This window comes from Dysidea avara, chromosome 7 (genome assembly GCF_963678975.1).
Source record: "Dysidea avara chromosome 7, odDysAvar1.4, whole genome shotgun sequence".
Taxonomy (NCBI): domain Eukaryota; kingdom Metazoa; phylum Porifera; class Demospongiae; order Dictyoceratida; family Dysideidae; genus Dysidea; species Dysidea avara.
In genome coordinates, this window is record NC_089278.1 from 16,361,157 (window position 1) to 16,387,279 (window position 26,123).

A 26,123-nucleotide genomic window follows, 5' to 3' on the forward strand; every position below is an offset into this window, starting at 1 on the left:
AGTCGCATATCTCGGGAACGCTTGAAGTGACTTTGCTCAAATTTGGAATGTGGAGTACTGCAGTTGGAGGGAATGTCGACAGCAAAAATTGTCTTGTTTCATCAAGGCAGCATAGAGAGAGCTACGGAAGTGCAAAAATTGCGTTTTCGTTCTTCCTGTCAATATACTCACGGGTGTTACGCACTGGCTTCTTGGGCCGCACGACACACTACCGTGTGTCTTGATTTGTGACTGGATTTGTGAAAAGGTACCTTTTTCGCACAAAAATAATTGACCCATTTTTTAATTTTGAGACTTCACAACTTTTTAATCATTGTATATAACTGTCTGAAATTTTCCATCAGTAAAGCTACTGTATCTGGGTATATTTTGGTGTTTAATCAGTGTAAGGAGTCAACTGTTATAATATTGCTCACACATTCAAATGTATTTTGTGTGTTGAGTGAATGATGTATGCAAAGATAGCATCAATCAGTTATGTGTTTGGTGGTTAATGGAAACAGTCAATTTGGATAATCTGAAGCACTATATTGATTTGTGTAACACTATCATAGCATCCACATGGTGATGCAAGTGTGTGTATGTGCAATTTACATATGTTTACCAATGCAAAAGCAGTATACTGTATGTCCCTTTAGCAGGAAGCATAACTATGCTCTTGCGAACACCTCACATAGACTGCTACCAGGATACATAAATGACTGAGGTACTCTAATAGAACAGTCATTTACCCTAGTAAAGCCAGGTGTAATTCAACTGTTCTGCCAGAGCATCTCGTTACAGATGATTTCAAGAGTCACTCTGGGGAATATCAGGGAATAATTTCAGGAAAAACCAGTAAAGAAACAAAGTGCTAGCAGGAGCCTAAAAGCATATCCCGAGGGTTCATATGTATCTCTTAGGACAACTAGTGTGTGATATAATCAGTCATAGGGGCAGATAGGCAGCACAAGACTAGTGATGACAGGCTGATGTACCTGCTAGTATTCATGGCAGAGTTCAACACAGAGCCGATAGGTTTGCCAGCTGTGTTGCATATCAAAATTTATTTGATATGACTAATACATGATGTCCTGTGATTACACAGGCTGTATGCTGAAACATATGAAGAATGTGTGCTAAGGTATGCAAAAGTTGGCAACTGAGGGAATTGGATGGCATAGCAGTCACACATAAAGGAAAATTTAAGTCTGTAGATAGGAATGTGAAAGCTCTCAAGTTTTTGTATCCTGCAAAGCACCATAATGCTTGTTAGCACAGATAAAGCTAAATATGCTATAACAGCAGCAATAACATAAGCTAAGAGGAATGCGGCAGATATAATAGCCTGCGATAACACACATAAAACAGTATGCATATATCACGCATACAAGAACATACACATGCAATTATCACGCATGCAAGACCACGCATGCAACAACACGCATGCAATATCACACATGCAAATATTACGCATGCAACAACATGGATGCAATATCACGCATACAAGTATCACCCATGCAAATATCATACATGCAACAGCACACATGCATATATCATACATGTATGCAATTTTATACATGCATAACTATGCAAATATCATGCATGCAATATCACGCATGCAGATATCACGCATTTAACAACATGCATGCAATATCACACATGCAAATATCATGTAATGAACAACACACATTTATAATATCACACATGTAATAACAAGCATGCGACATCACTATGCAATAAGCCCTGAAGAATAAACAGGCTGCCTAGCTCACTGTATTAATTGAAGCCAATTAAAAGTGTCTGATAACACCAACTCTAACCCTCAGTAACCACTCCTACAATCAGGTAGCAATGGTGCATGTATTAGTGTCAGTCATTCACAACAACTTTAGAGCATGTAAACGTATCACAAAACAGCAAACTGACAGACATGAGCTATCAACAAATATGTACTTGTGAACTCACATACATACTTGCCTCCATGTGGCAAGTTAAGCAAGGTGAAAACTATGTATATATATAGCCGCCATAAGCCTGGCTGTAGGCTTGTGGAAGGCGGCGATCACAGATATCTACATTAGATTTGTATGGTATGCCAAACCGCACATTTAAAGTCAGTGTAGATACAGTACCAATATGTCCAATTGTAGGCTCTTGCTCATTAAATAGTACCAATTATTATGCATGGGTGGCCAATGAATGACTTTATTTTTCGAATACAGGTAAGACATCTCTGCACTACACCACAATAAAGCTAAATTTGCTTAAAACACTGAAAATGTTCAATCACAGCAATGTTTAGTGTCAAACTGGATGCTAGTTTATGTTTGATTATGCAATAGTTGCATGTTAGCTATTTATATTACTACTTTGTAAAACTGCAACAGCACATGGCACATTTTTATAATGGAATGGACTCACTGGGAACCATTAACAGTAGCCATTGCCTAACTGAGAGAATCCCACCCAATAATCACAGATTAGTAGTAGGCTCTGCTTTTTCATCCTTCACACTGGCCATTTGATCCAGGTTCATCGACATTGCGTATCACTTCCGCTAGGCTTCATCACCTCTTCTGCAGATCAATCTCATGTATGTAGTAGCATCTCTCTAGCCAGAGACACCAACAATTTCTTCTGCCTACAAACACAGCATGTGTTTTGGGAGGGATCTTGTGATCTCAAATCTGCTAAACTAGTTTACTAATAAACAATGAGTCATCATGTCATTTCACTTATCCTACAAGACTGGTTCATATTCTAACCCGAATCAAGCATATTGACTTCAATTCATGGTGTTATGACAAAACATGAAAGGCTGGTTTATATTCTCTTATTTTGTTCCTATAGCATGTTAGCATTCATTTACTGTGTATTTACATTATGTAGGTTTGCACTGTATTTAAATTACATTATTACTCACTATATATTACTCAGCAATGAATATCTGAAACACAATAAATATCTGAAATGCTTATATGGTATGAATGGGAAGCAGTACTGTATTGCATAGTCTGGTGGAGCCAGACCCTAGTGTGAGCGAGGGTCTGTTGACTCCAGAATTGTGCAAATGCTTCTATCATGTGTAGTACTAATCAGATGGGTAAGTAGAATTCTAGGAAAATGGGAATGGAAAGCGGAAACGGGAACAGCCAGCGGAAAATGCCTGATAAAAAGGTCATCATGCCATTATAAAGGTTAGATTTTATCGCACAACGCTTATTTGCAGCATTGTTGGATTCTTCCGCTAAAATGATCGAAACACTCTAATAGAGCAGTCATCTGTAGTAAAATACTCTAATAGAGCAGTCAAAAAATGTTTTGTTGCCTATCCCACCAGAGACCTACATTGATGGCCTGTGAATTGATGGGCTATAGCTGTCATAGATTAGGTATATAGACTAGCTGAGTCATCAACATTAAAAGTTAGCTACTCCCTTGAAACCATAAATTTATACCAATATAGCATATAATTAAAAGTTTACAAAAGGATTCTAATTAACTGACAGTAATTACATATAGATGAGGGAAGTTGCACCTGCAACCTCATGAAAATGTCACATGATGGGCATGTCGCAGCTGAAGTATGTGTAGGTGCATGGCTCCAATGAGGAGACTAAAGGACTATATAAGCAGTCATGGGGATCTTGGAGCCAATTTCAGTTTGACAAGTATACCAGTGTTGCATGCATACTCCCATCATATGACTTCTTATCTGGAAGCAGTATAGGTGCAGTTTTTGAAGCCTATAATAGGCACTTCCAGTTAACTAGAGTGTTTTGTGAGTCTCAGTTTTCATATCAGTATTATTTTAATGTTTAATAGTTGAATATTCTAAAAATTTATGGTTTCAAAGGAGGAGCTAACTTTCAATGTTGATGACTTACCTAGTCTATACACCTAATCTATGACAGCTATAGCCCATCAATTCACAGGCCATCAATGTGGGTCTCTGGTGGGATAACTAACAAAACATTTTTTGACTGCTCTATTAAAGTGTTTTACTACAGGTGACTGCTCTATTAGAGTGTTTCGATCATTTTAGCGGAAGAATCCAACAATACTGCAAAGGAACATTGTGCGATAAAATCCAACCTTTATCATGGCATGATGACCTTTTTATCAGGCATTTTCTGCTGGTTGTTCCCGTTTCTGCTTTCTGTTCCCGTTTCCGCTTTCCATTCCCGTTTTCCTAGAATTCTACTTACCCTAATCAGATTGCAGCATTTGCTCATGATGTTATTCATCAGGCTGTAATAGGCACTTCTTGGGATTCTTAATGATATTTATGACCAGATGTTGTGGGCATTGTTGGGGATTCTGGGTTCATCCTTGACTGTGAATACAAGACAGTTGCATTCCAGGTGCACAACAGTCTCATCCCCAGCTGTCCACATGCTTGATCATGTGATGATTTGATATACTTCTTGGCCCTAGTAAAATATTGGTAGGAAAATTTGGCATTGGCATGAAAAAGGTTGTCAGCTTTGTTCATGACAATGAGTCAAAGTTTGCTTGTGCTGGGAAAATGTGACCGGATCTGCAAAAACCTGCATTCTTAATTTTTCAGTATAACGCATTGTAAAATACACACGTATTACTCCTAAGCGTCACCTCTGCAATAAAATTCTATGCTAATGATGTCTTGTTATACCGTAAAATCAATACTATATATAGATGATTCTCTCTAGACTGACATCAACAAACTGATCAAGTGGTCCAAGGACTGGCAGCTCCTTTTCAACTTCGATAAGTGTGAATTTCTTCATATTACAAACAGACGTTCACCAATAGCTACCACCTACAACATGGATAGTAAAACCATAAAGCAAGTACCATCAGTTAAATACCTATCCACTCAAAAACAGCCAAGTTGTAAAAAAGAGTGTAGCCCTCAAAAGCCTGAGTGAAAAAAGTTGTGAAATCAAAGGTGGTGGCCAAGAAATGGCTGCAATGATGTTAATGTTAAAAAAAATTTGTATCACAAGTTTTGCTAGCATAGCACTTATTATGATGATTATGATTGGTGCGAGTCAGTCATACTAGTTTGCTCGCAGACCATCCAGGGGCAAGACTAAGTTAGTACTACCAATATACCACTAATCGATATGAAAATGGTTCCAATTTGATGAAATAGCTACTAGACCGAGCCTCAAACTGTTACAACAATAGTATGGTTCTAATGCTCTAATAGAGCACACATTTTTGCTTTCATTGAAATCATCTAATAGAACACACATAGAATGTTCTAGAATAATCTAGATTACTTATTGAGTAGAATTTTCATTTATAAGGTAGAAATTAAGTGGAGTGATCAGCCAAGATAGCAGTGGTTCAGTGGTTAAGGATGCAGGTGTTAGATATGGAGGTCCTTGGTTCGAACTCTGGTAAGTTTTTGTATATTTTTTTGACTTTTATGTACCTTTTTTAAACTGCTCTATTTTAGAGTATCTCGATCCCGCGATTTTACACTTTTTTTGGTTTTGGGTTTATAACTTTTTAGCCATAAGTATGCAGCTGTTCTAACCACCAAAAGGCATTGCTACAATTATCAGTCACAAATTTTCAAGTGATTCCCCTACTCGGTTTACCCTGTAGACACGACAACAAATTGATCTTGTTTTATGCAAATAATAGGTCATAACTCATGAACTGTTCATTGCATTTGCACCAAACTTGGCACTAGGATTTGCCCTTAGACTCCCTTTGAGTGTGCCAAGTGTCAAGGTGATCTGTTAACGCATTTGTGTTTTATAGCAATTTTGCAAAGTGTGCTTAAAAGACAAAGAATAAGAAAAAAAAATGAAGAAATAACAACTAAATTTTGGCCATTCATATCTCGGAAACGGCTGGGGCAATTTCCTTCAAAGTTGGTATGTGGAGTGGCGTATCTGTTGGATGCCTCTGCAGTGAAACTGGCTCCAATCAGATGAGGGATCACGGAACTACAAAAGTGTGAAAATCGTGTTTTCTTTCTTCTTGTCAATATACTCATGGTGTGGCGCGCTGGCTTCTTGGGCCGCATGACACACTACTGTGTGTCTTGATGCTTGCACAGTTTGGGATCCTTATACTCAGAAAGATCAGACAACCTTAATATAGAAAAGATTCAGAGATGTGCAAGCAGATTTGTTACAAACAGCTACTCATGGTCTACTATTGTAACTAATCTTATTAATAATCTTGGGTAGAAAAGCCTACAAAGTAGAAAATCACATCTGAAAGTTACAATGATTTATAAAATATCAAACAATTTAGTATAGATGTCGATTGAAAAAAAAAATAGAGCAACTATAATTATTACATAGACTTTCCCTATTATGATATATCAATTGTTTCAGGTTCAACAAAACTATCAGGAGGTGTCATTGCTGGAGCTGTTATTGGAGGAATTGGAGTTATTATTGTAATTCTAGGAGCCGTTTTAGCATTAGTGTTAAGAATAAAGATTAAAAGAAGACAACAAATTAGGTATAAACGTATACTGCAGTTTTAATAGTATTTCCATATGCAGATTTTGTCCCTTGTACTGCAGACCTGCTAGACCTGTTAATACAGAGGGGTTAATTTTTCAGTCAAAATACAGGAAATATTCCAGACCATTGATCCTCTGGAAGTGTGCAGCATATGAGAAACCATAACAACTGGGGTTTGGGATTCCTCCTATTTGAAATCATGACATTTTCTTTCTAATCACAAGTAGTGGACCATTGTTGAATTTATTTTATCATAGCAGTGAATTTAATACCGTACATGTTAACTGAATTTTTAGCTGTCTTGTATATATAGCTACTGCTAATTAAATAGTAAACATACCCAGCAGCCAGTCTCACATCTCTTGTAATTCACATACTCACCACCATCAATTTTGTTATCAGTTCCCTCACTCAAGAATTAATAGTCTTTTATACTCATTTTACCCATCAGCCATCAGATTGTGGAATATGGCCTCAGTCAGCAAGTAGTCACCTCTCCAACTTTAAAATACTTTAAAAGAATACTCCCTACTTTATGATTGTGTATAAAGGAACTGTTTATCATGCAGTACGGTAGTACTGTATATTAGGGATCATGGAGGTTTGGATTTTTCTAACCAAACATATCACCCAAAAACCAGCTTCACAATACCATCCTGGCACCTTGGCAGTATTGGTTAGGTATAACCAAGCCCAAAAGTGCCTTCAGTACTACTTTAAGTGCTTCCAAAACATTGTTACAAAACTGTTTATTTAAAAGATTGTTCAATAGAATTTTCTAATGACTAATTGCTTGTCTGCCTGATGCCTTCAGGCAAGCTTAGCACAATAACGAATAAGACTATGGGCTTGATTTTTCACTGTTCGATGTCGCTTCATCCCAAGACGTGCCTTTTGGCATACCACAACACACTTTGCAAAATCTGCCATAACACACAAATGCATACTCTGATCAAGCTAAAATTTGGCACATTGAAAGGGTGCATAAAAGCAAATCACAGTACCAAGTTTGGTGGGACTCTGATGAACATTCACAGAGTTATGACCAATTATTTGCATAAAATAAGATCAAAATTCTGTTACGCCCACAGGGTAAATCCCTTGAAGGAATGAGCTGAACATTGTTGTGTAGATGGAATCACCATCATAGGAGTGCCTTTTTGTGGTTTGAAAGAAATCAAGATACAAATCATAGAGAAAGGACACAAAACCCAACCTGTGTCACAATTACGTGATCGAGTTTCATGAATAAAAAATCTATTAGTTTTCATGCCTACTAGGCAAACCACTAAGAAAAGTGGACTGAAAACCAGTATGTAGATGGAATAATCATCATAGAAAAGCCTTGCAGTAGTATAGAAGAATCGAAGTAAAAGCTACTGAGTTATAAAACAAAATCCAACTACGTGTAACAAGTGCACGATTGAGATTAGAAAGAAGTCACCTGTAGAGTTCACCTACAAACAGGTCACCAAGTAGAGAGTTCAGCTACAAACTAGTCACTCGGTAGAGAATTCAGCTAGAAACAAATCACCTAGTAGAGAATTCGGCTAGAAACAAGTCACCTGTAGATAGTTCAGGTCACCCAGTAGAGAGTTAACCTGCAAACAGGTTACCAAGTAGAGATTTCACTTATAAACAAATCACCCTGTGGAGAGTTCAGCTACAAACAAATCACCCTGTAGAGAGCTACAAACAATTCACCCTGCAAAGTTCAGCTACAAGCTAGTCACCCGTTAGAGAATTCAGCTATAAACAATTCACCCATAGTGAGTTCAACTACAATCAGGTCACCCTGTAGAGAATTCAGCTACAAAAAATCACCTAGTAGAGAGTTCAACCACAAGCAAATCAGCTACAAACAAATCACCTTGTAGAGAGTTCAGCTACAAATCACCCTATGGATAGTTCGGCTACAAATAAGCCACCTTGTTGATTTGTAGAGTATTCAGCTAGAAATAAGTTACCGGTAGAGAGTTCAGCTATAGACAATCACCTTGTGGAGAGTTCAGCTGCAACACAAGTCCTGTAGAGAGTTCAGCTACAAGCAAATCACCCAGTAGAGAATTCAGCAACAAAGAAGTTACCTGTAGAGAGTTCAGCTGCAAACAACTCACAAGTTCAGCTGCAAACAAGCCATCCTGTAGAGAGTTCAGCTACAAGCAAGTGACCCAGTAGAGAATTTCAGCTACAAATAAGTTACCTGTAGAGAGTTCAGCTACAAACAGCTCACCAGTTCAGCTGCAAACAGGCCATCCTGTGGAGAATTCAGCTACAAAATTAATAAGTCACCCTGTAGGGTGTTCAGCTACAAACAAATCTCCCTTTAGAGAGTTCAGCTACAAACAAATTACCTGTAGAGAGTTCAACTACAAACAAGTCTTCCAGTAGAGAGGTCAGCTACAAAAAGTCACCTGTAGATAGTTCAGCTACAAACAAGTCATCCAGTAAGGAGTTCAGCCACCTAGTAGAGAATTCAGCTGCAAACCAGCTACAAATATGTAGGTAACCCAGTAGAGAGTTCAGCTATGAACAAGTCGCCTAGTGGAGAGTTCAGTTACAAACAGGTCACCCAGTAGAGAGTTCAGCTACACACAGGTCACCCAGTAGAGATTTCAGCTACAAACAAGTCATCCTGCAGAGAGTTCAGTAGTCATTCAGTAGAGAATTTAGCTACAGTACAAACAAGAGTTCAGCTACAAACAGGTTGTCCAGTAGAGAGTTCAGCTACAAACAAGTCACCCATTAGAGAGTTCAGCTACACAAACAAGTCACCATGTGAAGAGTTCGGCTACAAACTAATCACCCCGTAGAGATTTCAGCTACAAAAATCTCCCTCTAGATCTAGAGAGTTCAGCTACACACATTGTAGAGAATTCATCTATGAACAAGTCACCTTGTAGAAAGTTCAGCTACAAATAAGTCACCCAGAAGAGAGTTCAGCTATAAACAAACCATACTGTAGAAAGTTCACTTACAAGCAAGTCATTGAGTTGAAAATTCAGCTACAAACAAATCAGAGTTCAACTACAAACAAGTCACCCAGTAGAGATGTCAGCTACAAAAAGTCTCACTGTAGAGAGTTCAGCAACCAACAAATCACTCTCTAGATTTAGAGAGTACAGCTACAAAAAAAATTACACTGTAGAGAATTCATCTACAAACAAATCATCCTGTTGAATTCGAAAGTTCATGATCAGCTACAAGTAAGCCACCTAGCATACATGAACAAGACATCCACGCAGTAGGGAATTCACCTAAGTCACTCTGTAGACAGTTCAGCCATAAACTAATCAGCTTGTAGAAAGTTCACTTACAATCAATCACCCAGTAAAGACTTTAGCTACAAACAAATCACCTGTAGAGAGTTCAGTTATGAACAAGGTACTCAGTTACAAACAAACTTACAGACAAATCACCGTATAGAATTCACCTACAAACAAATCACCTTGTGGAGATTTCAGCTACAAACAAGCCAAAATGTAGAGAGATCAGCTACAAGCAAATCACCCTGTGAAGAGTTCAGCTACAAGCAAATCACCCTGTGAAGAGTTCAGTTACAAACAAATCACCCTGTAGAGATTTTATCTGCAAAAATGTCACCCAGTAGAGCATTCAACTACAAACAAGTTACCTTTAGAGAGTTTTGCTACAAACAAGCTACCCAGTAGAGAGTTCAGCTACAAACTAGTCACCCCAGCTATAAACTAATCACCCTGTGGAGAGTCAGCTGCAAACAAATCATCCTTTAGAAAGTTCAGCTACAAGCTAGTCACTCGGTAGAGAATTCAGCTACAAACAAGTAACCCAGTAGAGAGTTCAAGTACTTTTGTAACTAAGTTATGTAGTAATTTAAAGTAATTATAAGAATATAACTAGTTACATTGTAATTTGTAACAAGGATTAATGAACTGTCCAAAATTGTAACAAGCTGGATAGTTATATACTGTTGGCCTGTTGAGAAAAGTTCATTATGTTAAAATTTGTACAACTATAAAAATGTATGATTAAAATAATCCTTTGGATCTTGTTTCTTCTTCCAGTAGTAAAGAAAAAAAAACAGGTAAAAGAAGCAAAATACAAAAAGAAGTGGTATCTAATCTGAAACAGCCAAGCAGTAAAAAAGGGGATGTGGCCCCCAAAAGCCACGGTGAAAAAAGATGTGAAATCCAAGTTTGCAGCCAAGAAATGGCTGTAATGGTAGGTAAATGGCAAGAAATTTAATAACAACAATTTTGGTGAATTTGTTGCTGAGACCTAGTGAACTTGGAGAATGCAGTACAAATTCACCTGAATTGTTGTTATTAAAATTTTTACCATTTACCTACCATCACAGTTGTTTCTTGGCTACCAACTTGGATTTCACATCTTTTTTCACCGTGGAGAATTCTTTATAGGGACTGCTTCTGTACAAACCAGATGGCCTTGTAGTTATTGTGGTGCAACAACTCATTATCCAAATTGTCTTTTTTTTTCCCAACCTGTTTCAGCACCAAATGAAGAACAATGCCCAACAACCAAGCCTGTCAATGGTTTTCAGGAAAGAGAGCAACTTAGCAATGGTGGATCCAATGAACAGCCAAGTTACCAACAGCCAAGGTGAACCTGTCATGCATTCAATTGCTCAACCTATGACATCTCTCCTGTGACTTCTTACATATCTGCGAAATATGTGGTGCCAGCTGCAGTGCACAGTTCTGCCCCAACTGGGGTGTTTCCGCTTATTAAACCAAAACCTTGGACTCCTTTATGATTGTTTGTTCTCAAGTAACCACCCCATGTTTTATTTGCTACAAAGGACCACAATTCTCTTATCATGCAAATAATTTAGTCTTTGCTTATCAACAGCCCACGGTTATTGATGCCACCCTAAGAAAGGAGTGCCGAATTTTACGACCTTTTCAAGCAACTTCCGTGCCAATTTTTTGGACATTGGAACTGGGCTTAGTCCCTGAGCATGACAGTGGATGGAGGATAATTTATCATTTATTTGCACCCCCTTATATAAGTATTAACCATTTCATTGATCCTGATGATAGGTCCTGGCACTCTGCTAAGTAAAATATGCTGTCAGGCTTATTCCAGTATACCCATCCCAATGGAACCTTCTGGGGATATGCTGGAAAAAATGTTTCTACATTGATACCTGTTTACCTTTTTGGTTGAGGCCTGCACCGTATTTATTTATTTAATTGTCTATCTGAGGCAATTCACTGGATTCTGATGAATAACTATGGTGTCTGTCACATATTACATTACCTCGATGATTTTCTAACTGCAGGCGCACCAGAATCTTCCATTTGTAATCATAACCTTAGTTCCATGCTGACACTCTGTGAAAGGATTCAGGCCCCTATAAAGTCCTCCAAGATTGAAGGTCCATCTAGATCCATTACTTTCCTTGGAATACATCTTGACACTGCAGCAATGGAAGCTAGCATCACACAAGAATGCAAAGATACCTTGCTATCAGGTCTAGAGCTTAACCAACTTTACTGGTGCTGTAGGTGCACTAAACGAGAATTTTTATTGCTAATGCCTATTCTTTTTTGTCATATTCCATTAGGCAGGATATTCCTGTGTGGACTAATCGATCTTTGCACAACTGTAGAAAAATTGCAATACCACCTTCCTCTGTCTCATGATGCTAAGCTAGATTTGAAGTGGTGGCTAGAAATGTTGTCAAAATGGTCTGGTAAGAGTCTTCTAATACTTGATTAATGTTATTAGCTCACCTTCTTGTTGACAAACTCCTATCATACTGCAACGCTGATGCTTTGCCGCTCAAACTTCCAATTTAGACAAGGCTGTGGCCACTCAATCCTCTGATTGTAGTGGAGTTTGGTAGGTGCATGGAGTCCCGCCACCATAGATTACCCTACAAATATTTAGTCCACTAGTACATGCACACAAGAACCTCTCTACAAGTTCGATTCTTGACTTGGGTGATAAAGAGACCAAAGAAAGGTTGTAGAACCTTTCCACCCAAGGAATGAAGAGAAATAATAACACAAAACGTTCAAAAATATGACAAAATTCTCCTACAGGATTAACTTATCGGGTGAGTACTTATTAGCTAATTGATGATTGACAAGTAATAGTTAATCTAATCAAAAACAGCTAAGCTGTAAAAAAAGGAGTGCGGCCCTTGAAAAGGCTATGGTGAAAAAAGATGTGAAATCCAAGGTGGCGGCCAAGAAATGGCTGTGATGGTAGGTTAATGGTAAAAATTTTAATAACGACAATTCAGGTGAATTTGGTGCCGCTTGGTCAATTGGCACAAAATTCACCTGAATTGTCGTAATTAAAATTTTTACCATTAACCTACCATCACAGCCATTTCTTGGCCGCCACCTTGGATTTCACATCTTTTTTCACCATAGCCTTTTCAAGGGCCGCACTCCTTTTTTTACAGCTTAGCTGTTTTTGATTAGATTTCACTTCTTTTTGTATTTGTATACTCCAAAGTCGACCTATGGCCAGCTTTGGGGCTTTTTAACCTATATATTTTTCTTTACCACAGGAAAAAGAAAAAGATGAAGCAGATTTTATAAATACTTTAACTCATTCTGATTTTATCAGTAAATGTACAAATTATATATATAATGCATATATCAAGAGTTCATTATATTATGAACTCTTGCATATATTTATTACATGTCAATTAATCCCCACAGGATAATTTGCAGCTGATCTCTCTACTGGGTGACTTGAAATGTAGCTGAACTCTCTACAGGGTGATCTGCTTGTACGTAGATGAACTCTTTACAGGATTCTCTCTACAGGGTGACTTGACTCTAGCTGAACTCTCTGCAGGGTTATCTGTTTGTAATTGAATTCTCTACAGAGTGATTTGTTTGTAGCTGAACTCTCTACAAGGTAACTTCTTCTAGCTGACCTGTCTACAGGGTGACTTGTTTCTAGCTGGTTTCTTTACAGGGAGATTTGTTTGTAGCTGAATTCTCTACAGGGTGATTTGTTTGCAGCTGAACTCTCTACAAGGTAACTTCTTCTAGCTGATCTGTCTACAGGGTGACTTGTTTCTAGCTGGTCTCTCTACAGGGCGATTTGTTTGTAGCTGAATTCTGTACAGGGTGATGTGTTTGCAGCTGAACTCTCTACATGGTGGTTGCTTTGTAGCTGAACTCTCTAAAAGGTGACTTCTTCTAGCTGAACTCTCTACAGGGTGATCTTTTCATAGCTGAACTCTCTACAGGATGATTTGTTTGCAGCTGAACTCTCTACATGATGATTTCTTTGTAGCTGAACTCTCTACAGGGTGATTTGTTTGTAGCTGAAATCCCTACAGGTGATTTGTTTGTAGCTGAACTCTCTACAAGGTACCTTCTTCTAGCTGATCTCTCTACAGGATGACTTGTTTGTAGCTGAACTCTCTACAAGGTGATACTTCTACGTGATCTCTCTACAGGATGACTTGTTTCTAACTGAACTCTCAACAGGGTGATCTGTTCATAGCTGAACTTTCCACTAGGTGATTTGTTTGCAGCTGAACTCTCTACATGGTGGTTTCTTTGTAGCTGAACTCTCTACAAGGTAACTTCTTTTAGCTGAACTCTCTACAGGGTGACTTGTTTCTAGCTGATCTCTCTACAGGGTGATCTGTTCATAGCTGAACTTTGTACAGGGTGATTTGTTTGCAGCTGAACTCTCTGCATGGTAGTTTCTTTGTAGCTGAACTCTCTACAATGTGACTTCTTCTAGCTGAACTCTCTACAGGGTGACTTGTTTCTAGCTGATCTCTCTACAGGGTGACTTGTTTCTAGCTGATCTCTCTACAGGGTGACTTGTTTCTAGCTGAACTCTGTACAGGTGATTTGTTTGCAGCTGAACTCTCTACATGGTGATTTCTTTGTAGCTGAACTCTCTACAAGGTAACTTCTTCTAGCTGATATTTTTACAGGACATATTTGTTTGTAGCTGAGTTCTCTACAGGGTGATTTGTTTGCAGCTGAACTCTCTACATGGGAGTTTCATTGTAGCTGAACTCTCTACAGGGTGACTTGTTTCTAGCTGATCTCTCTACAGGGTGACTTGTTTCTAGCTGAACTCTCTACAGGTAATTTGTTTGCAGCTGAACTCTCTACATGGTGGTTTCTTTGTAGCTGAACTCTCTACAAGGTAACTTCTTCTAGCTGATCTTTCTACAGGGTGATTTGTTTGTAGCTGAATTCTCTACAAGGTGATTTATTTGCAGCTCAACTCTCTATAAGGTGACTTCTTCTAGCTGAACTCTCTACAGAGTGATTGATTTTTTTATTGTAGCTGAACTCTCTACATGGTGGTTGCTTTGTGGCTGAACTCTCTAAAAGGTGACTTCTTCTAGCTGAACTCTCTACATGGTGATGTTTTCTCTACAGGATGATTTGTTTGCAGCTGAACTCTCTACATGATGATTTTTTTGTAGCTGAACTCTCTACAGGGTGATTTTTTTGTAGCTGAACTCCCTACAAGGTAACTTCTTCTAGCTAATCTTTCTACAGGCGATTTGTTTGTAGCTGAGTTCTCTACAGGGTGTTTGTTTGCAGCTGAACTCTCAACATGGTAGTTTCTTTGTAGCTGAACTCTCTACAATGTGACTTCTTCTAGCTGAACTCTCTACAGGGTGACTTGTTTCTAGCTGATCTCTCTACAGGGTGACTTGTTTCTAGCTGAACTCTGTACAGGTGATTTATTTGCAGCTGAACTCTCTACATGGTGATTTCTTTGTAGCTGAACTCTCTACAAGGTAACTTCTTCTAGCTGATCTTTCTACAGGGTGATTTGTTTGTAGCTGAATTCTCTACAAGGTGATTTATTTGCAGCTCAACTCTCTATAAGGTGACTTCTTCTAGCTGAACTTTCTACAGAATGATTGATTTTTTTGCAGCTGAACTCTCTACATGGTGGTTTCTTTGTAACTGAACTCTCTACAGGGTGATTTGTTTGTAGCTGAACTCTCTACAGGGTGATCTGTTCGTAGCTAAACTCCCTACAAGGTAACTTCTTCTAGCTGATCTTTCTACAGGGCATATTTGTTTGTAGCTGACTTCTCTACAGGTTGATTTGTTTGCAGCTGAACTCTCCACATGGTAGTTTCTTTGTAGCTGAACCCTCTACAATGTGACTTGTTTCTAGCTGAACTCTCTACAGGTGATTTGTTTGCAGCTGAACTCTCTGCAAGGTAACTTCTTCTAGCTGATCTTTCTACAGGGTGATTTATTTGCAGCTGAACTCTCTACAAGGTGACTTCTTCTAGCTGAACTCTCTACAGATTGATTGATTTTTTTGCAGCTGAACTCTCTACATGGTGGTTTCTTTGTAACTGAACTCTCTACAGGGTGATTTGTTTGTAGCTGAACTCTCTACAGGGTGATCTGTTCGTAGCTGAACTCCCTACAAGGTAACTTCTTCTAGCTGATCTTTCTACAGGGCATATTTGTTTGTAGCTGATTTCTCTACAGGGTGATTTGTTTGCAGCTGAACTCTGTACATGGTAGTTTCTTTGTAGCTGAACTCTCTACAATGTGACTTCTAGCTGATCTCTCTACAAGATGACTTGTTTCTAACTGAACTCTCTACAGTGTGATCTGTTCATTGCGGAACTTTCTACTGGGTAATTTGTTTGCAGCTGAACTCTTTGCATTATTGTTTCTTTGTAACTGAACTCTCTACAAGATAACTTCTTCTAGCTGATCTCTCTACAGGGCAATTTGTTTGAGCTGAACTCTCTACATGATGGTTTCTTTGTAGCTGAACTCTCTATTAGGTACCTTTTTCTGGCTGATCTGACTACAGGGTGACTTGTTTGTAGCTGAATTCCCTACAGAATAACTTGCAATGTAATATAATTGAGAATGCAGCTGAATACTTTATTAGGGTGACTGTTCTATTAGAGTATCTCGATCTCGCATTTGTTACACGTAGTTGTCTTTCGAATCATAACTCAGTGGTTTGTAATCCTATTCTTCTGTACTACTGCAAGGACTTTCTATGATAATTATTCCAGCTACATGCTGATTTTCAGCTTGTTGCTGTAAGCGATTTGCCTGGTAGACACGAAAACTAATAGTTTTTTTATTCATAAAAATCGATCGCGTAATTTTGACACAGGTCAGGTTTTGTGTCATATCTCCATGGTCTTTATTTCGATTCCTTTCAAACCACAAAAAGGCACTCCTACGATGGTTGCTCCATCTACATATCAATTTTCAACTGATTCCTCAAAGGAGTTTACCCTGTAGGTGTGACAGACCTTCGACCTTATTTTACGCAAATAATCGGTCATAACTCCGTGAATGTTCATCGGATTCCTACCAAAGTTGGTACAGAGATCCGCCTTAATGAGCCCTTTAAGTGTGCAAACTTTAGCCCTATCCGAGCACGCATTCGTGTTTTATGGCGGATTTTGCGAAGTGTGCGAAATGAAGAAGAAGTAGAAGAAGAAAAAAACGAAGAAATTAAAACGAAATTTTGTTCGCTCGTATCTCGGAAATGGCTGGAGCGATTTTCTTCAAATTTGGTGTGTAGACTCCCCTAGCTGGCCGGCACATCTGTAGCAAAGTTGGTTCCAATCGGATAAGGGATCACAGAGCTACATAGGTGTGAAAATTGCGTTTTCTTTCTTCCTGTTAATATACTCACGGGTGGCACGCCGGCTTCTTGGGCCGCACGACACACTACCGTGTGTCTTGATTATGTGAGTATACAACGTACAAGCAGATTCCCAAGTATATAACATAATTATAGTATTGAAACACACATGCCTAATAAATCATTATACAAATTATAAAATTTAATTTGAAGTAGAGGTAAATAAATGTCACTGAGAGCCAGCTGCTAACACTTTTGACAAATTAGCTAGATCTGTAGGAAGGGTCCTAATGTATAATTTTTGTAAGCATCGCTCCTCCACCTGCCAAGCATTTGAATCTGGTGATCAGGGATATTAGCGAATCTTGCGGAGGATGCTGCACCAATTCGGAAACTATGAGTGTTAAAGTGTTCCTTTTTCAGGTGAAGTGCATGCAACAAATTGTCCAGGAAATTGCCAAAAAGTGATCGGGTTAAATATTGTCTATCTTCAAGAATAGACAAAGGTCCAGGAGTGTTGCCTCGCAGTGACATGTAGGGCAGAAGAACAGTAACTGGGCAAATGGAAGCATCAGTCTTTCCCAAGAAAAGTTAACTCCCTGATGGAAAGGATCAGTTTTACTCTGTTTAATAGTTACTTGGATCATGGGACAGTTAGCTCACTACTGTGCAAAACCCCAAAGAAAGCTAAGCAGGATGCTGCCCAGATCATGAGGTTATTATGAGATGTAGGCTGACGTTGCAAGACAGTAAGCATGTCAGACAAGATGTTCAAAGTTATTGGCAACCTGATGCGTGGTGACTTAAAAGTAGCCTGTGCCTTTTGAATCTCTTTAAGAACCTGCTGGAGACGTGGTGTAAATTGTTGATAATAAAGCGAATGATGTCCCACTGCAGTATGCAAGTTACGAATGGCTGAGAGGTATACTTTAATTGTGGTACATGACAGGCCTAAAGTTGCTAAGTGAGTTACAAACAACAAGAGAGTAGATTCAGTAGTGGGGAGGGGGTGTTGATGAATGCCACTACAGAATTTCAGGTAACATTGTTGGCCATAGGAGTAGGTAGCATGGGTGGCTGGGGAGATACCACGATGATAGTATCTGTGAACCATCTTCTGAAGGAGTGGGAGGTCCAATCTGGCTTCCATGGAGACACGATGTACAGGAGTGGAGGTGGTAATGGAGTTGGAAGGCGATCTGCCTGTGGTTGAGAAAAGAAAAACTGTGTTAAATTATTCCTGGATAACATGTCTGCTGGAATATTAACTACACCAGGAATATATTGTGACACAATATTGACGTCAAAAGTGGCTGCAAAAAACCATAAAGACCTAAGGAAATGCATAACTGTTTTGTCCCTAGAGTAACCCTTTGCAACAACAGTAACCACACTGATGTTATCACAGAAAAATAGGACTGTTTTATGAGCAAGGCATGGGCCCCACACTGCACAACTAATAACAATTAGTACTAGTTCTTTAGCTATGATTTTGATGGGATGCCACTCTAAAGGCCATTGCCATTGAAACCAGCACCTTTCCCACTGGGCACCATAACCCCAGGAACCAGATGCACCAGTGAAAACACGAAAGTTAACATGATTAGTATGATCAGGTTTGCGCAAGATGCACTGCCCATTCCAATTAACAATAAATGTATACCACCAATAAAGATCTGAGCGAAAAGACTGTGTTAGCCTTGTAAAATATTTTAGTTTCTTTAGTTTAGCAGTTGACTGGTACATCTGGGCTACAAATGTTCTACCACTCCGCACAACTTTGGTAGCATGTTGCAATAGACCTACCAGAGATAAGATTTCTCGTTTGTTAGCTGATTCTTTCTGCAACCAGGATGCCAACTCTGTACGAATATGTTGGAGTTTGTCATTAGGAAGGTGGATCGCCATACGATTGGTAACTAGGAGAATGCCTAGAAAGGTCAGCTGTATGGAAGGGCCCTTGGTTTTCTCTGCTGCTAGTGGCACGCCAAGGTCTGCACATACTTGTGTGAAGATGTCCAGGTTACGTTGACAGATGGGTGAACTGGCAGGACCAATTAAGAGGAAGTCATCTAAATAATGCATTACAAACGTTACCCCACACTGTTGTGAGATCCACGAAAGCAGGTCGGCTAAGATGTTGAAAAGTTTTGGAGCAGATCTAAGCCCAAAGGGGAGACAAGTGTCTACATAAATAGACTGCTTCCATTTCATTGCAAGGAGATGGCAATCAGCAGGGTGGATAAGGAGTAGACGAAAGGCATGCTTGATATCTACTTTGGCAAGAAGAGTGTTTGGGCCAGTGTCAATGATTTGATTAATAGCATCATCAATTGTGACATACTTCAAGCTGCATGAGGAATGAGGGATGCCATCATTAACACTGTGTGAAGCAGGGTAGGACAGATCAAAAATCAATCGCCATTTGTCTGGTTGGTTGCGCTTGGGGATTACTCCAAAGCGGCTGGTCTGGAGGTTATGAGTAGAGATTGTAGTAAAGGGACCTGCGACTCTGTTAGTGTCAACTTCTCCCTGGAGATATTCATCTACCACTGATGGGTGAAGAAGAGCCCCTTTAAGACTCTTACGAGCACTTTTCAGAGAAGAAGGAGGCTTATTGAAGCCAATACGAAAGCCATACGAGATACCAGAGAGGAAGAACTCTGATAGGGCTTGTATTGGGTAGGACTGTAAAGCTCTAGACCAGTTGCGGTCAACAAGAGGTGTATGAATCTGACAGGCTTGGAGAGGGACTAGGACTGTGGTAGTTGCTTCTTCCATGTGTTTGTTCCAATTCTGGAGCCAGTCAAGGTAGGAAGAAACTGAGTTGATGGCAATAGGCCTTCTCTCCTGCATCGGTAGCAGATGATCCACAACTAAGCAAAAAATAGGAGGCAAATCATTACGCAGGTAGTTCATGCAGCTAGATAATGCACTATAAGGAAGGTACACTACTATGCAATAACAAATATAGGAATCTACGTATATAAAACTGGGTGGTGGTGTGGTGTGGTGTGCACAGCTACCCACAAACCATTGATACATATAAATTGTATAAAAGCAATCGACAAACAGTAACAACTCAAATAATCACTACAAGAAATACATAGTTACCCATAAACCAGTGGCACATGTACATGTGTACAAATGTAATTGATAAACAAGCAATGACAATACAAGTACTCACAACAATAAATTTTATATATGCATGTAACAATAGTCAGAGTTCAGTAAAGACAGCAAGTGTAACCACAAGGATCAACGGTGAGAACCATACTGGCTAGAGTAAGTGTGTTGACTAGAGCTAGGAAACAGAGTCCTTATCCCTTGTTGAGACTGGTTAGGGCAATAGAAAGCCTTGTGGCATTTATTGGTAATTGAAGGATTGAAACGATACCAGTAGCAAATATGGTCATAACGGCAGTTAGGGAACTGACAGCCTGGATCTGGAGACTGGTTATAGCTAAAACATACAGGATGATTGTACAGTTGACCGGATGATGACCTTTGCTGAAAAGCCGATTGTCTTGAAGGAAAAGCTGATTGACGAGATGAAAATTGTCTTTGGTTTCATATTATGCAACAGTGAGTAGGCTGAAGATGGATGACCATGACTAAAGTAATGACTGCAGTGGATGGTATGAGCTCGGCCGGAGAAAAATTGGTTCCACAAGGAAGAATCTGTCCTGGCCCAATTTGTAGAAGGGAATGCTGCTACTTGTTGCCTAAAGCGGCGATCATAGCCCAGCCAGAAGTCACCCTCATAGTCTTGAGTAGCCTGTATGATAAGGTTTTGGTAGCTCAAGAGATCAGAAACTCGGTCTGGCTGCTTGTAAGACACTATTGCTACGTACGTACTGAAGCACTGGAGCCATTCCACTATGTTGGTAACCACACGATGTTTGATCTTGGAGATTGATTGGTCTGCGTCTGTGGTGAAAAGGTTGAGGTTTTCCAGTAGCAATTCAGCCATCTCGATAAAACTTCCCGCCTCTATTCTTTCAAAGAGTTTCTTTGCAATGGGTGGGAGGCCGAGACCGATAAAAACAAAATCTTGGTTTATAAGACAAGAAGGTGTTGGTGAACTGGTGGATGAGCTATGAGGATGTGAATTGGTGGTAACAGTTGTTGGAGCTGGATGACTGCTGGTGTTGGAGGAAGGTGCTGATGAATCAGCCAACTGTGGATGTAAATTGGTGGTAGCAGACACTGGAACTGGGTGACCGCCACTAGTGCTAGCGCTAGGATGTGCACTGACAGAGATCTCAGCTATATGGTCAATCTGTGATGATGGAGGGAGTTGGCCCAAAGCTGTGTGGCAGGATCAGGAGGACAAATAGAAAAAAGGAAAATGGGACATGTGTACCAAATGCAAAAAAAACACTATAATATGCAAGGCACAATGCACACAAAAGGAAGTATATACAGGATACATGTAACAGACAGAATGGTACACAGACTAGATGCTTGCACAGTAAATGGATTGTCACATGAATACAAGCCTCACACAAGAAGTGTTGCACAATACTATGCATGCCTTATTTATACAGTACACACTCAAACAACAAGTATTCACACAGCACTCTATGAAACATGAGCACACACACAATGCTGTTATATGCTAATATATTCATAAATTCATAATTAAACTAAGGCACTTACGAACAGGACAGCTAACTGAAAGAACTTACAAGGAGCACGGTTGGCAGACATAAATCCTGGGTTGGTAGTTGGGTCTGGTAGTGAACTGCCATTCGAACTGTTCAGTAGAGCACTTATAATGGCTTAGACGATTACAGGAATGTCGGCTGTCGTCAAGGGTTGACTGGTGGAAGCAGGTGGGTGAGGGTTGACTGGAACTTCCGGGGTCAAAGGTGACTCCGTGCCAGTTGACACGGTGTTTCGTGTTGAAGACCGGGTAGAGGAACGAGTGATGTTACGTGTTGAAGACCGGGTAGAGGGACGAGTAGAGGACTGTGTGGTTGATGAAGGAGCCCCACTTTGTGTCTTCCTTCTAGTACGAGGCTACGAATCAGGTATTGTAGGCGGATTGTCTACGTGTTGTTGCTTCCCCCAGCTAACTTCATCGCCATTCGAGGTACCAGCATGAGATCTCTTTCGTGGCATAATGAGGAGGAAAGAACAGCAGAAAACAACTACTACCTTCCCCTAAACTGAAATGTGACTATATGCATGCATTTAGTTCTAAATAGTGTTCACCAGAGTATTGTAATGTACAGCACGTGATGTATCGCTATAACATTAATCTTGTTTAAATTCTTTAAACTCTGTGTCATACTGGACGCTAAGTGGAACAATGGAACTATTCACAGATGCCTCTGGCAAGGAGGGATGGGGTGCATACTGGGAAGGAAGATGGATCTCAGGTCACTGGTCCAGAGTACAAACCACAATGAGTATTGCCTGGAAAAAACTTTATGCAATTGTCATTTCAGCCCATTCATGGGGCTCACTATGACAGCACAGAAAAATCCTGCTTCACTGTGAAAATCATACTGTAGTTGATGTGTGGGAAACGAGTCTCCCAAGATCATGGCTCTTGTATGCATATACTATTTTTCTGTGCTGCCCACAATAACTTTAATGTTTGTGTCCAACATTATACCTGGCATGAATTATGTAATTGCAGATTCCCTCTCTCTTTTTCAGCATGATTGCATCAGCAAAGGCCAACCTACAACCAGACAAAATCTCTGCTTTTCTTCAACAAGCAGAACTTCATCTCTCATTCTACAGTATTTTTGCATAGACAAGAGTCAATCAGTATCATATGCGATGCTAAAGGTGTATTTAGGAGCTATTTGCCTAGTGCATATAGAAAATGGCTTCCCTGACTCCACTCATTACTTTTATTCCATAGAGGCATTTGTCATCAACAGAGCAGTGTAGAATGCACAAGGCTGCCGATCACCATCATCTTGTTGCCAACACTGTAGTCCCAGCTATGTTCCTCAAAGAAGTCACTTTTAGACCAACATTAACTATGGGCAGCATTTACTCTATCGTTCTATGGATTTCTCAGAGCCAGTGAATGTTTAAGCCTAAAGTGGTCAGATGTGCTTATTCATAATAATCATGTTACCATTACATTATGACAATCAAAAACAGACCCTTTCAAAAGGGGACAATCAATCCAGATTAATTCCTCTTTGACAACCACATGTCCAGTACAAGCTCTAAACAATTATGCTAATTTGATTACTGCAAAGCAGCCACATCATTTTGTGCTTTCAACAGGTGCCTTCTCACCCCTGTCTCGTTCTTAGCTTACCACAGAGGTGCTTCAGCTATTATCTCAGGCTGGCATGTGTCCATCTGACTATGCATCAGGATTGGGGCAGCAACAACAGCAGCAGCAGTAGGGTTACCTCCATACTTGATAAAACACTTGGAAGATGGAATAGCACTGCCTACATGTCTTACATTCCCTGCCCACAGAGTGTCATTGCCACAACCTCCCAGCAACTATCAACAGTTTCTGTACCAGCAAACACTACCTGGAACCTTGCTTTACATTAGCATATACATAAACCTCACATACCAGTGTACTGTTTATTGATTATGTAGTAATGATATGTGTACAGTATAATCAATTCCATATTAAAATGTGTACACTTTCTACTATGTATACTCAGATACAAACAATGATCCAAATGTTGTACATGTAGTAAGACACATTACAGCAATTAATTTAAACAAAAATGCATCTTGGTTTCCTTCTCTTCTCTCAAAAAGGGCTGACAAGTCACTGCAGTCTTGTTTACATCTAGCACAATGGGCAGCTTGGGAGAGGCACTGTGGTTCGGCAACTAAAGGAAACAGATAAACAAACAAAAAACATGTAGTTATGTACTTCTAAATACAGAAATAACCATAATGAAAGAAAATTAATTTGGGTGCTGAAGCTTGCAAAGAAATATTCAACAGTGAAAATTTAAATTAGGTAAACTTCATCAAGCACATGTGTGTGTGCTGATGTGTCCTGTCTGGCATGTGTGTGTGCTGGTGCATCCTTTCCAGCACATGTGTGTGTGTGTGTGTGTGTGTGTGTGTGTTGTGTGTGTGTGTGTGTGTGTGTGCCGATGTGTCCTATTCGGCATGTGTGTGTGCTGATGTGTCCTTTTCCAGCATGTGTGTGTGACTGATGTATGATACTGTGACATCTGATGTTTTATCCAAAAAATACACTTGCCAAAGTGCCCATATTGCCCTCCTTGGTTGGTCCATATGCAACCCAAATTAAAATGCTTTTGTTTCATGTCACAGTATGGTAGTTGGGTGGTTGAAGTCCTCACATAGTGAGGACATAACATGCAGGTGTACATAACCTGTATGGAGAAGACCCAAGTGCATGTATACAATATGCGAGGTTGGTGTAAGTATTGTCAATATAACTTACCGATTGTCAGCATGGTACAAATGAATGGATACCATGTTAAATACGTTTTTTTACAGTGTGATAGCATTGTATGTATATTTGTATCTGTTGGTGTGTAGGGTAGTATCCAGGAGAGGTATGGTTACAACAAAGCATTCAAAGTTGATGTATCATTCAATTTGTTGTGTTGGGTACACTGGACAATACCCAAACTGCCAACGTATGTCAAATGCAATTAATTGTTTCCATTAGTTATAAATGCTCCAACAGCAATTTGTGATGTTGATTGTGCTAATGGTGGAACTTGCTCAGCACCTAACACATGTGCTTGTACTGTTGGTTGGACAGGAGAACATTGTACAGAGAGTAAGTAGTATAGAGTAATGTTTCTGTTGAACTATTACATTTGCCTGTATCAGATATCAACGAATGTCAACAACCAGTTTTGCCATGTGATCAGATATGTACAGATACTCAAGGAAGTTATAAGTGCAGTTGCTACAGTGGATACACTTTATATGGGGAAACATGTAAAAGTTAGTAATATATTTACAATGTTCACTATTTGTGACTGGATTTTGGAAAAATGATCCAAATCGCACATTAGAGGTTTCGAGATAAACGGTTTTAAAGAGTTCAAGCCAGCATAACTCTCCAAAGATAGCAAGCACGCGTATAAAATTTACACAAAAGATGGTATTTTGAGTGCAGGAGGATGGGAAACAGTTTTTGTGGCTTTATACAGCTATCAGTTTCAAATTAGACTCATGCTGCATGAGTAAAGTAGTTATAACAAATGGGAAAATTACTGTGTTTACAACTGTATAATGTAAGAAATTAATGTGAACACATGATGTAACGACATGCAGTGAGTTTAATACACACAAGTGTTATAGTCAATAATTTGTTAGGGAATTTACAGCTGAAAATAGTTAATCTCAGAGCATGCAATTTTGAATTTTTTTTTTGGCAGAGCATGCCCTCAGACTCTCACAACAAAGTGCTCAGCATTTCATAGTGCCTACCCCTTGGCCTGACCACTTTAGAATTGCTTCCTCCATCCCTGAAAGGTATTTGCAGGTAATACTACAGTAGGCTGCAAAAAAAGTTTACGTTTCGTAATTGTAATTACGTTGTAGTAGCGTAATTACAAAGCATAATTACGAATTATGCTCTGTTAGTAACTATGAATATATTGTAAATATGGCTGGTGAAAAACTACTTTTTTGCATAATTAAGGATTACGGTCAAAATGTAATTACAGTACAAACATGGTAATTACTTAGTAATCATATCGTAATTACAATTATGAAACGTAAACTTTTTTTGCAACCTACTGTATATAGCTAAAAACAGGAGTGCATTAAATCCTACGGACAAGGAAGCATGTAACTCTGTGAACAGCGAAATTCAAACATGGCTGCCATGTACTATAATAAGTAACTTTAAAATTTCCTAATTAGAATATTATGCAGAGGCTCACGCTTGAGTACGTCACATTTCTGCTGCGACAAAGTGAAGCTATGGAAATGAAGTTCAATGGCACCATGGAGGAATAGTAACACAGGTTTAGTAGGGCAGTCTTTCTACAGTCACTTATCACCACAAAACTACTCCACTTGACTAGTCCAAGCTTTACCTTTGACTCGATGATCTTCCTATCAAAGCAGCTTCGT

General features: G+C 39.4%; 1 protein-coding gene across 1 annotated transcript in view; it reads left to right on the forward strand.

Moving 5' to 3' along the window:
• The window catches only part of LOC136261067 (hemicentin-1-like), a 177,266-nt gene that overhangs the window by 30,606 nt on the left and 120,537 nt on the right, over positions 1-26,123 (forward strand). The window contains exons 4-6 of the mRNA XM_066055034.1: positions 24,567-24,667; positions 24,718-24,813; positions 24,867-24,983. Of these exons, the coding sequence (XP_065911106.1) occupies positions 24,567-24,667; positions 24,718-24,813; positions 24,867-24,983 (314 nt within the window). The remainder of the gene's footprint in view (positions 1-24,566; positions 24,668-24,717; positions 24,814-24,866; positions 24,984-26,123) is intronic.